The 13,694-nt window shown below is 37.2% G+C and overlaps 1 protein-coding gene across 4 annotated transcripts in view; it reads left to right on the forward strand.

The window, feature by feature from the left end:
* The window catches only part of mib1 (MIB E3 ubiquitin protein ligase 1), a 56,754-nt gene that overhangs the window by 1,534 nt on the left and 41,526 nt on the right, over nucleotides 1-13,694 (forward strand). For all 4 annotated transcript variants that reach the window (XM_055033699.1, XM_055033700.1, XM_055033701.1 and 1 more), the window contains exons 2-12: nucleotides 1,427-1,598; nucleotides 3,496-3,625; nucleotides 5,148-5,252; nucleotides 6,844-6,910; nucleotides 7,354-7,558; nucleotides 8,262-8,445; nucleotides 8,950-9,094; nucleotides 9,215-9,348; nucleotides 12,406-12,513; nucleotides 12,638-12,835; nucleotides 12,979-13,130. In XM_055033699.1, the coding sequence (XP_054889674.1) occupies nucleotides 1,427-1,598; nucleotides 3,496-3,625; nucleotides 5,148-5,252; nucleotides 6,844-6,910; nucleotides 7,354-7,558; nucleotides 8,262-8,445; nucleotides 8,950-9,094; nucleotides 9,215-9,348; nucleotides 12,406-12,513; nucleotides 12,638-12,835; nucleotides 12,979-13,130 (1,600 nt within the window). The remainder of the gene's footprint in view (nucleotides 1-1,426; nucleotides 1,599-3,495; nucleotides 3,626-5,147; nucleotides 5,253-6,843; nucleotides 6,911-7,353; nucleotides 7,559-8,261; nucleotides 8,446-8,949; nucleotides 9,095-9,214; nucleotides 9,349-12,405; nucleotides 12,514-12,637; nucleotides 12,836-12,978; nucleotides 13,131-13,694) is intronic.

Below are 13,694 nucleotides of genomic sequence, written 5' to 3' on the forward strand. Positions count from 1 at the left end.
TGCCGTTGTACGTACACTTAAAATGAAGAAAAATGCATCATAATAGAGATGCACATTTATTGCTTTTCCTGCTTCTTAATCAATTGAACCAGTTCTATAGACTCAAAATAGTGGGAATTGTTACATTTACCTCTAAATCCCCCTTATTTCTGCACTTACTTAAAGTAGTGGTTGAAATATCTTAATGAGCAGGTGTCAAGACGTTGACACATCACCACATAAACATGATTTAAGATACTCATACATGTTGTGATTGCAGTAAGAAAACAATAAAGCTACATATAATCACAACAAAACTTCTAAATGACATTTTGGCTACATTTATGTGGTTTAATGACAACATTACCATATGCAATACACTGAAACACTTTATTATGGGTATTAATGGTTATTGTGCCCTTAGAAATGTGGTCACAGAGAACATATTTATAGCAGCGAGTGTATTTGCGAGAACACCACCACTCCCTTCAAATTCAAGCGTCCTCATAAAATCTCAGTTTTAAGAGTTGCGAAGCCATTTGTCCCAGCCCTTCCCCTGCTCTCCAGAGTCAGCTGAGATGTTCTGTTTCTTAGAAACAATTGGCAAACACACAAGTAAGATAATATTAATAAAAAAAACAAGCATACTTCTAGAGAATATATAAAATGTGGTAAAGAACACTTGTTGAGGGGCACAGGGAGTTTCTACGTCAATCAAAATATGTATCTGCTGGGGTGAGTTTCTTTTTCCTTGATAGCTTTGAGTAAAAATTAGAGGTCAGACTTTTCCAGGCTGCAAAGATGTCTGTTTTCTTTGAGATCCAGCCTGCTGATTCACATTCTGACTAATTACAAGTTTTCAGTTGTAGGCCTTATAACTCATAAATGAGGAAAACATGTGTTGCAGACTGAGGTAGTAGTTTGTCCCTGAAAGCTAAGTAGCTGTCTTTCAGCTCCTGCTGAAAGGAACAACAGCATATCTGAAAAAATTCAAGCAGTTTTGAAACTCCAACTTTTAAAAATGATGGAACAGATTGACTATAGTAACTGCCCTATAACAAATATATAAATGCAACATTACTATACCTTGAATATCTTCTGTTTACACTCCCAGTTACTAGGAGTAAATACATTTTGCTTTAAACCGTGTAATGCATTCAGAGGCAAAGTAGAAGTCATCTGTAGTTTTTGTTTGTTATTCTAAAGGATGAGTCACTTTGCTAAAGAAAACCATAATAGTTTGTGAAAGCAGCCAGTCAGACATGATCGCAATTATTTGCTTTTGAATTTGTTGCTAAGATATTAAAAACTATGCACATTATAAATATGCTCTAAAAGTTGTATCCTTTACATAATGCATGCATTGTTGTCCTGACAGAGTGAAGAAGTGGACTCACACACACTACAATCTCTTCCAGTTAACCTATAAATACAATCTCCCCCTTAGGTATCAAGCACGATGGAACCATGTGTGACACCTGTCGTCAACAGCCAATCATTGGGATTCGCTGGAAATGCGCAGAGTGCACCAATTATGACCTCTGCACAACCTGTTACCATGGAGACAAGCATCACCTGAGACACCGATTCTACAGGATCACCACCCCAGGCAGCGAGAGGTTTGTTCTGTATTGCTGTCTACTACATTAGACTTTTCCATAGATAAAAGTGGATTAAACAAGTAATGCAAGCCCTGCTCTTCATTGTGATCAGTTGGACCATTTAGAGGTTCGTTCTGGCTTTGTTACCTTATGTGAGGTGTGGGACGTTTGAGAAGCCTTTTTGTATGCTTGCATAAGAGGCAATTGAAATCTGTCTGTATGCTCCTAACCTTCAGTTGCCAGGCAACTGCATAGTCTTATTTTAAGATTCAGAGCTTTTAATAGTAAAAAAAAATCCATCTCATGTTTACTTTTCTAGACATTTTGTTTATGTGAGATGATTGAGCCTTCTCTGTTAGTGTTAATGACTTTTCTAAGTGTGTGCAGACATGTTGTAAAACTCATCATGTTGTAACACTCATATAGGCATGGATGTAGGCCTATATGCCTATATCCATGCCATATCCATGCCTATATCCATGCCATATAGGCATGGATATAGGCATGCCTTTGGATATATCCTATATCCATAGGTATGGATATAGGATATGCCTATATCCATAGGTATGGATATAGGATATGCCTATATCCATGATTATAGGCATGGATATGCTCAATATCCGTGTCTATAATCGTGGATATTAAGCATAAATTAAAAGGCTGAGATTATTTATAGAGGTTGGCAAGTTTTACACTGCAATTTAAAATGATCTTAAAATCATTTATAAAGATTCTTAATAAATCCCAGTGAATTACTAAATCTTTAGCCTTTTAACACATTTATGGTTTATTTGCTGAACCTCTGCTGTTAACTGCCTAATCTTCTTTTCTTATGTTGATGTAGATTCAGCCATCCAGGATCTCTCAATCTTATGCAAACTAGTGAAAAAGTCTAGTTACATTCTCTTTAAGCACTTTCTAATAATGAAGTTTGAATGGCAATCTGTTCATTTTCTCATGTTTCAGCAGATTTAATGGCTCATATGAAACAGACTGCAGTTTAGAGGCAGCATTATTCAGAACAAAAATGTCAGCACTTAAGCAGCTTGTATATGAAATGAAAATCAAATTTCCAAAAATAGTTTTGTAGATGCTTTTTACAAGAATGTTTTGACAGTCTCCAAACATTGAAATACTTTGTAAATTTTTGAATGTTTTGAGACAAATTATTTGACATTGGTTTGAAATATTGATTTCCTTTCATAATGTAGTTATTAAGCTTCAATAACTCCCAAAAAGACTACAAGTACCTCTCAGTATATGAACACATTATTGGAAAAATTATGTATTTCGGTAATTTAATTTAAAAACTGAAACTAATCTTCTGGTCAATACTTATATCAAATATTTTTTTCAGGCAAATTTCAGTATTACAACTTATTAAATTGCTATAAGTTGCTATCTGGACCTTTTAAAAGAAGTTTAATTTCTAATTATCTTTTATTTTTGATTTGATATTGACCATCAGTGTTGGAATAGTGATCCAGACTTCTGGCCTATTATAATTGTAGAAATAAAGCACAGAGCTGAGCAGCTGGTAGCCTTATTTTCAAAAGAGTGCAACTTTATTTCCCCCGAGACTGACTTTGCATAATGCGCCAGGGGCACTGGAGGTCTCCCCACCTTCCTGATGTCTGATGGGTTGTGTTTGTTGTGCACCTCATAAAATTTTTTTACAACTGTTGAAAAAGAAACTGCTTAGGAACTTGAAGTTAATCAAAGCTGAAATTTTGAGACAAATTATTTGAGCAGGATAAGTCCATCTGTCCTTTTAGCAATGCCAAACTTTGTTCCTTAAGAAATATGGGTAAAATGCAAAAGCAGCATAACCAAGCAGCTCTTCTTTAGTTTCAGGTGTGTGAGTAAACATAGTATTTTTTTTTAATCATCTGTTTCTATTTGTACACTTGAGCAGAGTACTTCTGGAGTCACGTCGCAAGTCAAAGAAAATCACAGCGAGAGGGATCTTTGCTGGTGGCCGAGTTGTTAGAGGAGTGGACTGGCAATGGGAAGACCAAGATGGAGGCAATGCGAGGAGAGGAAAGGTATGACAAAAATAGCTAAACCTCAGCTCGGCGTCTTTTGTTTTGCTTCCTGCTCTAAAATTATAGTTGGTCGTGAGAGTTCAAAGAGTTCTGAGGTCAATCAACCTTTGGCAGAAAAAACAAGTTTCTGTCACAGGATGTGATTTGATTGAAATATACATGGTTCTAGCCAAACAGGAAGAGATATGCCTGAGTTAGATGCTAGTGTAACCCTCACAGAACTCCAAATAAATGCTAAAGAGAGAGCGAACCAGAAATGAGCACAAATACACAATTTGAAACTGAATTTCAATTTGCTTAAAAATGTAAGACGGTAAAAATTATTCATAGAAAAAATGAGTCACATAAAATAATGATGTCAGTGACAAGGGATTGAAACTACATGTTATTCTGGATGATGCAGGTATCCAGCACATTATTAGAACATAGTCCAATATATCCCCCTATTTGACCTCATATTCAAATGGATGATATCTTTGTTATATCCTGGTATGTGTACATCTTTGTTAATTTTGTTTTTTTTCTTACACTCTCTGGTGTTTGTATTTGAGTCTTCTGCAGACTCCGGAGTATTCAGTTTAACAGCCCCTCAATGTAATACATTATTTTGTACTGTTATTTAATGACACATCTCATTAGTGTTTTATGATGCTGTCAGCACTATGCTGTGTAGAAAACCGCCGCTACATCTCCTGCAGCCAAAATCTGCCATTAGGTTAGCATGAATATTAAATCTTAAGGCCCATTAATCAGTTTGCTCAGAAAGCGGCCTTAAAGTAATTAGAGTTGGGTTTCAGTATTTACGAAAGGCGAGCTATTTAATTAAAGAATTCATTTACTTAACTCTCGACACTCCTAACATCGTTATGAAAGCAATTTACTGCTGGTGATGGAGAGAGGAAATCTATCTTTACATTGTTTTACAAATTTTAAATAGATTTTGTGGTTCTCTGCATGTAGCTCAGTGGTTATTTATGCCTTCAGTAACGCACAATGTTTTTACTTGTCAAAAGGCTAACAGTTAAGAACCATTTCCCAACATGATTTATAGATTGGTGATTTTTCATGTTGTTTAGTAGTATGTGTAACAAAAAAAAAAAAAAGATCTGATATTTTTTTCTCCTTTTTTTCTTTAAAGAATAATGGGTAAAATTGTGACATAAAAGAAATGTGTCAGGATTAAATAAGTTTGGACTTCTGCCTACCTCATATTCAAATGGTTGTAAAAAATATATGACTATTATGATATTTGAATTCAGAATGAATATTTTTTTAGTAAAAATAACTAAAACTAAACAGTTTCAGAAAATATTCATGCTGTCACTTGAGTGCAGCATAGATATTTGTAGACAAATAAGAGGTATCGAGAGTCGGGGGTGAAAAATGCTGTGATGAGAACCCAAAATCAATAGAATAGATCAGGGTTTTCGTCTAAAACTAAATCTGTTAAGCTTTGTGAAAAAAAAAATTAAAACACCCAAGTGTCATATCGTTGTCTGAGCTGAGCTTTTCTTCTCCACAGGTGACTGAGATCCAGGACTGGAGTGCCGCCAGCCCTCACAGCGCCGCCTATGTGATCTGGGACAACGGGGCTAAGAACCTGTACAGAGTCGGCTTCGAAGGAATGGTGAGCAGACCGCTTGTCTTCCTCACTGTCTCCATCAGTCTTCTGAAAGAACAGCTGTTAGGGGGCTTTTGTGTTTGACCACAGGGATGAGGTCTCCCTCTTTTGCTGCCAGGCCTTTGTGAGAGCCACACAGGCTGAATGTGTAAGGAGGCATTGTGCAGGCAGATGGAAGGGGAAGATATCTGCATGAGAAAAGCAATCTGTTCTTGCTTCTTTAGGGGGGGGTGATCAAGTGAACATGCAGGTCAACTTTCAGGTTTTTGTGGCCACAGCTACACACGTGTCTCAAATAAAACCCCTCTTTTCATTGGCAGAGGGTGGCTTTGCTTTTTTACAAAATGGCCAATCGGGTTTCTTCGTTGCATGACAGATTTTTGCTTTGTTATTCTAATAGACTCTAAGGGATGGAGATGACATCTGCCTGTGGAACAGGCTTCCCATCTTGATAGTTAGATATTTGTTTGTTTCAAGATGTCATAAAGTCACTTCTACAGCTTTGGAAGTTCAGGAAATTATGATAAGAACCATTATCCACAACTTGCGAAAACATGGAACTGTGATTAATTTTCCCAGGAGCTCCAGGCTTATCAAATGTAACTCTAGGAGAGCTTTGACGACTCAGAAGCTAGCAAAAGAACCCAGAATGACAATGATGATGATAATAATAATAATAATGGAAGAACTAGGTTCCTGTCTAAGGAAGGAATTCAAATGATTGACTTTATTTGAATAAAGTCAATTATTGATGCATGTATTATTAATGCATTTAGTTTATCGATTCATGAGGTGGTCATAAATACTGACCACCTCATCTGGTGGTCAGTATTTATGACCACCAAATTTTACTGTAAGCGTGAACAAAAAAAGACATCTTATGGGGAAGTTCGCAGATGAATATCACTGCTGGCTAACAACCCAAGAGTCTGACTCACATTTGCCAAATAGTGTCTTGATACACTTGAAGGCATTTGGATTAATTTATCTGGATTGACGAGACCAACGTTGGAGATCCATCTGGTCTCCAACTCGTTTAGCATTTCAGAAAAATAATCTCAGTTGAATATCTGCAAAGGATGCAATACGTTTTTACTAGTTTAGATGACTTTTCACCTTTTAATAAATTAAATAATTGAAAGCTGCCTTTTGTGTTTCCTCGGGTCATCTTTGTTTGAAATTAAAATGTAGGTGATTATCTGAAAGATTTCAGTGTGACAAAAAAGCAAAACCAGAAAATCTTTAAGGGGGAAAATACTCATTTACAGGACGGCATTTCTCAATCTGCAGCTGAGGCTATTTGTCGAGACTTGTCATATTCAGTAATTTGGTGTTTCATCCTATGATAATCTCTGCCCTCTAACTCTGCCACAAAGGTTACACACATCTGAGTCATCACCACTGATCTGAAGCTCTCTGTTGGTACCTGTTTTCTTCCACTGCCCAACCTTATCCGTAGGGCACTGATATTGTTGGCATATGCAAACTCTGTGTCACAGTAGCCTGGCTGTGTAGATTTGGTTTTCTACTTCGATAACAATTGTATCCATATTTAACCTATTCTACTGTTCTCTTTTTTTTTTTTGATGCACCTCAGTCGGACTTGAAATGTGTCCAGGATGCCAAAGGAGGCTCGTTTTACAGAGACCATTGTCCTGTTTTAGGTAAGTTTGCCAGTGATGTGTGTCTATCATCATTATTGCACCAAATTTCTCACCTTTTATTCTGGTGCAGTGAATTCAAGGGCATTAGGGCAGTTTTACTCGCACCTATATTTGTTAAGCCACTAGATGGCAGTACTGCATAGTCATGTTGGTCCCAAAATGTAGAACACAGTGAATATGATCCATGTTCACAGTGCTTTAAATAAATTCTCTCTCTAATACAACAGGGCATTTCAGTTCACTCATTAAGCTTGATATTGTTATTTTAGGTATTGCAGAAAAATGTGTGGTGTATAATTTATGTAAAATAACAGTCCAGTATATTTTATTGATCTCTTTTATTCTCTTTAAGGTCACCTGCAGACTCTTAAAGCATAAAGTGCAACATGTATTATTAATGCATTTAGTTTATCGATAAATTTAAAATTGCTTTTGCCTCCAAGGTGAGCAGAATGGAAACAGAAATCCAGGTGGTCTTCAGATCGGAGACCTGGTCAACATTGATTTGGATTTAGAGATTGTTCAGTCCCTCCAGCATGGCCATGGGGGATGGACCGATGGCATGTTTGAGACGCTCACAACCACAGGCACCGTGTGTGGCATCGATGAGGACCATGATATTGTGGTTCAGTACCCCAGTGGGAACAGGCAAGTACATCTTAAGACAGGCCTAGATATATTGGTTATTAGGAAGTGGGGCAAACAAAACTATATTTTATCATGTCTTGAATTTTATGGGCCTTGTTTTACTTAAAGTCAGACACTGCAAAACGTCCTCAAGTTTCTCTGCTGTGAGGAAGGAGTCTTTTATGATTGTTACAAGTTATAAAAAGATCCGAGTTGAGGTTTTAACTACATTTACCATCTTAGTAATTTGTGCACCAAATACAGCCTTGTTGTCATCTGCTGAAAGTTTATATTTATCTTGTTCCTTAGCAGCCTGATTGAGACGCAGATATATTGTAATACAATTTGTGTTTCCTTTTAAGTAGCTTCTTACTTTACTTTAATCACCTCATTGTTAGTGGAAACAGCTAACTTTGAGTCTTGTTTCCTCAGTAACAGCATCTACACTAATGGTAGCACTGGCAAGTAGGGCTTATGGATAATGCATTCACTGATCAGAAAAATAATCAAGTTTGGATCTATTGACTCATTCCTTAAAAGATTGCTTCATTTCAATGGGCTTAAAATTGCTCTCATGACAATCTGCTTGGGATCTTTCTTATTGATTCAGATTATTTTTTGACAAAATGTTTGCTCAGAATTTCTATTCTGTAACCCATAAGCCACATGTATTATTTATGTGATTTCTAATCGTGTTGTTCTAAAGCATCTGTTGTTTCTACAGATGGACGTTTAATCCAGCAGTGCTAACCAAGGCCAACGTAGTGCGCAGTGGTGAAGTTGCAGCCGGAGCAGAAGGAGGAAGTTCCCAGTTCCATGTGGGAGACCTGGTCCAGATCTGCTACGATATTGACCGCATCAAGCTGCTCCAAAGAGGGCATGGCGAGTGGGCTGAAGCCATGCTGCCGGTACGTTTCACAAACTCTTTAGAAGAAATCAGACACCCTCCCGTCTTCTTTCTTTCCTCACAGCTTGACGTTACTATCTCCATTTTATAATGTTTATGAATTGTTTCCCAGAAAGACACATTTTATGCTCGTTTTCTCCATTATGCCAGATTGACCCTTCTCAATAGCTGCTGAGGTTTGATCACTAAACAGGGCTGTTTGTTGCCTGCTGGTTCTTCTATAGTAGCAGTCCTTGTTATTGATGATATCCTTGAGGTCAGCCCGACCCAGCTTAACATCATCAGAGAGGAGCTCTCCTATATAGCTATTATCAAGATGATGTCATTTCAAATTGGATGATTATGCTCAGTCCATTTTGTGCTGCTGGTTTTGCTTCTTTTTTTGTTTTTTTCTTTCTTTGATTTTCCCCTAATTTTCACACTCTGTAACACACAACGTTTATGCACAGCCTGAAGACGGCTGAACTTCAAACACTAATGAGTTTGTCACAACACTTTTAAATAGACCCTGGGCAAGGTGGGCCGTGTGCAGCAGATCTACTCTGACAGTGACCTGAAGGTCGAGGTTTGTGGGACTTCCTGGACGTACAATCCTGCGGCTGTCACCAAGATCGCCCCCTCCGGCTCTGCTGTCAGCAATGCCTCTGGAGGTACATGTGAACATGCACTGTTGTCGCTTGGAGAGTATCATATTAGTCCTCTGTCCTCACTGCTCTCTTTTTCTCTGGCACCTACATAAAATCAATCTCTGTTTCCGCTTGTTTTCCCAGAGCGTTTGTCTCAGTTGTTGAAGAAACTATTCGAGACGCAAGAGTCCGGGGACATAAACGAGGAGCTGGTCAAGGCAGCAGCTAATGGAGACCTGGCTAAAGTGGAGGACATCTTGAAGAGACCTGATGTGGATGTAAGTAGGACTGTGATTATTAAATTTATCAAAATATATCAAAAATCATTTCGATTTAGCAAAAGGACAAATTTTCATCTCAAAAATGTTTGTGTTATCCAATTTTTTTTATTCCTATTTGAAGAACCATACCCACTTTTCTTTTTATACATAACTTTTTTGAATTTTTATGACGACCATTAATGCATTAATGCATATTGTTTTTCTATTTGCACCAGTCAAAACAGCCAGAAAACGGATTTAGCCAATTTTAGATTTTTGATCCCATCAGTAAATTGACATATCTTTAATAAAAGAAAAAATGGTTTAAACTTCACTAGAAAAATGACATTTTAAAATAACAAATAAAATGTAAACAATACATTGTACTTTAAACTTGTAAATACATGTATAAAGTTCAAATTCAAGCATTCACTATGATGATGGTGAACTGTTTGACCTCTGTAGATTAACAGTATTATTCACATATTGTACATTTGGTTTATGTACATCTTACCTATGCAAGTTAACTTGAATAAAACAGGAGCAAGCAAAATCTCTCAGAAATTTCAAGAATAAGTAGACTGTTCAAAGTTGGAACATTAACGCATGGTTACATGGTTTTTGTTTAAACATGCATCTAAATATTCCCATAAACATTTATCAAGGGAAAAAATTCTGAAACAGACAGCATGTGTAGCTTCAATGAGGGCATTCGCCGGCTTAAAAACATCTATTTGAACTTTCTGACAGTCATCGGGAACCTCCTGGGCTTCGACTCATCAGACAATGATCATTTATGGCGCTCATCTTTCTTTAATGTTGCAACAAAACCTTCCAAAGCGCCTAACCCCCTGTTTATCATTGCCTACATTGAAGTATTCCAACACTTTAGACGCTGTGAACTTTGAGATATTGGGAAAACTTTTATGACTTATTTGACCTTGAACACGTTAGTCATTTTGCAATGAGACTTATGCCATTTTTGATAGAATAAAACCATGTTTTCTCTTTAAAAAAGCAACAGATCTGAGCACATTGATAATTGCAGATGAAATGCATAATTTCTGATCTTCTTTACATCCACTGAGTAGTCTTGGTGTCTCCCTGGATAAATCCTCCCACCAGTAGTACTCTCAGTCAGAAGAACGTTAAGGCAGCCCCAGTGGAGGAACCAAGGAGCTCTGGTGTGCAATGCAGCACAGACCTCGATATACTCTCGCTTTCAAGTGAGGAGCTACAAATCCCACATGGTTGTGGATTATGTTCTGATGCATCCCACAATACAGAGGAAACAAAAAAATAATGTATTTACCACAAGACAAAAACTAGTGGCTTCTAGAGGAAAAAAGAAATCCTTACATTGAGTCTGCAGTTCTGTCCTCTGTCGGGGCAGGGGAGTGAATGAATGTGCGTGTCATTGGTGAATGCTGGCCGGATGCCCTGCTGCCTTTCAGTGGAATTATTTGCTTAAAGCTGAGCACACTGAGTCTGGCCAAGTGATTCGGCTGCCAGGACAAGAGATGTCTCGAGACTCCCAGAGGAGTCCACATTAATATTTATGCTCTCAGTTCTTGCAGTGCTGCAGTTGGTGATGAAAGATGCACGCCCAGCCTTGCATACGCACCTACTCATGCAAACACACCCTCACAAATCTCTTTATCTCCTAACAGCGAATTTCAGGCATTAATCAAGCAATCAGTCAATTTTACTAATGGACCACTTTTTATGCTGTTATATGCAATACATAATATAGAGATTGAAGACAAATGAGCAAGCCAAGTAATGGAACAATAGCTGCACAAATAGCTTAACTAGGTGAAAAAATAATTAGATATTCACTGATCAGATTTTTTCTGTCTGATAAAGATTGTATGCCCCCAAGTCTGATCTGCCAATTTCATTTTTTTCCTAAGGACTGAAAGACATTAAAAAGAAAAAAGTACTGGGCTTCTAAGAGAGAGATTGATTTTAATCTGTCAAGAAATGTACAAGATTATTTCCATTTGTGCATCAAAGAATAGTTCCCTAATACTGTATCTGATTCATTTTTTTAATTAAACCAAAATGAAGAAATGCATAAAAGTCTATGATGCAATGATAGACTTCCAATATAAATGTTTTCACCTGCTGATTACTAATCAGAGCCAATTAAAAGACAACTGGTTAACTATGATTTGTAAGTGCATTGTGTTTACACTTTATCTATTTGTAGAAATGTCATTTTTCTAGTGAAGTTCAAACCATTTTTTATTTTATGAAACGTATATCAATTTATCTCTTGGATCAAAAACCTGGAATTTGCTAAGTCGCTTCTTTGGCTGTTTTGTTCGGTGCAACTGGAAAAACAATATTTCCAGTCATTCATAGATTCAGAATTCTCGTTCAAAAGACGATTGTGAGTCAGATTAAAAGTACTTCTTCAAAATAACCTTTCAGCAGATAGAAAACATATATAATTCAGCTCACATTTCTGTTCTAAAAAATCCTTGTCTGGCCTGGTGTAATATTTCAAATGTCATATTTTCATTTAATATGTTTCATCTAGTAATACAATTCCTAAAATAAGTAGGTTTTCCAGTAATATCCTAATTTATTGAACGGTAGAGATCTGGATGCAATTGTATTTGCAATTGTGAAACACAAGCTAAAAAATTAAATTAATCAGTAGATAAATAAACTCGAGCTTAGATATTTTTGATGATGAAAAAAAAAATAGAGACTTTCTTTTTTAAAATTAAATGAAAATTTAGAAGGGCCAAAGAAAAATAACATCAACTTAGAATTTGATAACAGTATCTATTTAATAAAATGAACTAAATATGGATAGGCAGAAGTAATACAATATAAAAAGGTGAAAAAGGCTAAAAAGATAAATTAATTTACTTTATAAATTTATAAATATTGACACTTGGTTGTCGTCAGATGTCGAGGAAGCCTGTTAAAGATGAAAGCTGTGACAGGAAGATGACGCCCTTACGCGATGTTTAGTCTTTGTTCTTGGCTCCTTAGCAGTCTGTATGGTTTGCAAAAATTTTAAAACTGAATATTGAAATGTAGTCATATTTCTGATTGCAGGTGAATGGACAGTGTGCAGGACACACTGCGATGCAGGCGGCCAGTCAGAACGGCCATGTGGATGTCCTAAAACTGCTGCTGAAACACAATGTAGACCTGGAGGCCGAGGTTGGTTTAATTTACGCTCATTCAATCCACAAAATGCATTGTGGCATTTTTTTTAAAGCAATAACATAAAGCTAAGAAAGGGAGAAATACCTGATGTGTGTTTCTTTATCTTGGCTGTGCTCAGGATAAAGACGGAGACCGGGCGGTGCACCATGCAGCGTTTGGCGATGAAGGCTCTGTCATCGAGGTGCTTCACAGGGGTGGGGCTGACCTGAACGCCAGGAACAAGCGAAGGCAAACCCCGTTACACATAGCAGTCAACAAGGGTCATCTACAGGTGGTTAAAACCTTGCTGGATTTTGGTTGCCATCCGAGTCTTCAGGTAATTATCACCTTATAGATTTTCAAAGTAGAAAATATGAAATAAATGAGGTTTGAGATCAATTTTGGCAGTTCAGCAGAGTGTAATGTTGTTTTAAATAGATTAGTCATGGGGCAGTGAGTAATGTAAGGTTTCCCTTTTAGGATTCGGAAGGTGACACACCTCTGCATGATGCAATTAGCAAAAAAAGAGATGACATGTTGTCAGTGCTGCTGGAGGCCGGAGCAGATGTCACCATCACTAACAACAACGGGTTCAATGCGTTACATCACGCTGCCCTGCGAGGAAACCCCAGGTATGTGACAGTTTTCTGCAGTAACGGTTTTAGTGCGAGTAATGAGGATGTGTTTAGGCGGGCTGTGAGAAGGTTAAATCCTCAGGATATCACTAAATGCTTGATGCTTTTGATAACAGCTGGTTTGGTTGCTGAATTTTAAACACAAAAATCAGTAGAGTTTGAGGCACAAACAGCAGAGTTGCATCTGGAATGCAGAAAAGGTCAAGCTTCATGCAAAAAGGAGGGTCAAATTTAAAGCCACAGCGCTCTGCTTTTTCACTGCAGAGAAGGAAGCAACTCTGGCAGAATCACTCATTTGTTACTTAATCAGCTTCTTTTACAGAAATGGACTTTGATGTAAGCAGCTTTTGAATATCTGGCATTATACTCATTGATGCTATGTTGTATTCCCCGTAACGATCAATTTGCTTCCTTCTAAAGAATCCTACTCCTTTTGAATGAAGCGTTTTAAACTAAGTTCTTGAAGCAGAATTTTTTTCTTCACAGTTTCTTCTCAAGCTCTAAAGTAAGACCATTAAAAGTTAAATAAGTGTAATTGTGCTGCCTCACTGGGGACATTTT

Source organism: Poeciliopsis prolifica, unplaced genomic scaffold (genome assembly GCF_027474105.1).
Source record: "Poeciliopsis prolifica strain line A6 unplaced genomic scaffold, Auburn_PproV2 SCAFFOLD008, whole genome shotgun sequence".
Lineage (NCBI taxonomy): Eukaryota > Metazoa > Chordata > Actinopteri > Cyprinodontiformes > Poeciliidae > Poeciliopsis > Poeciliopsis prolifica.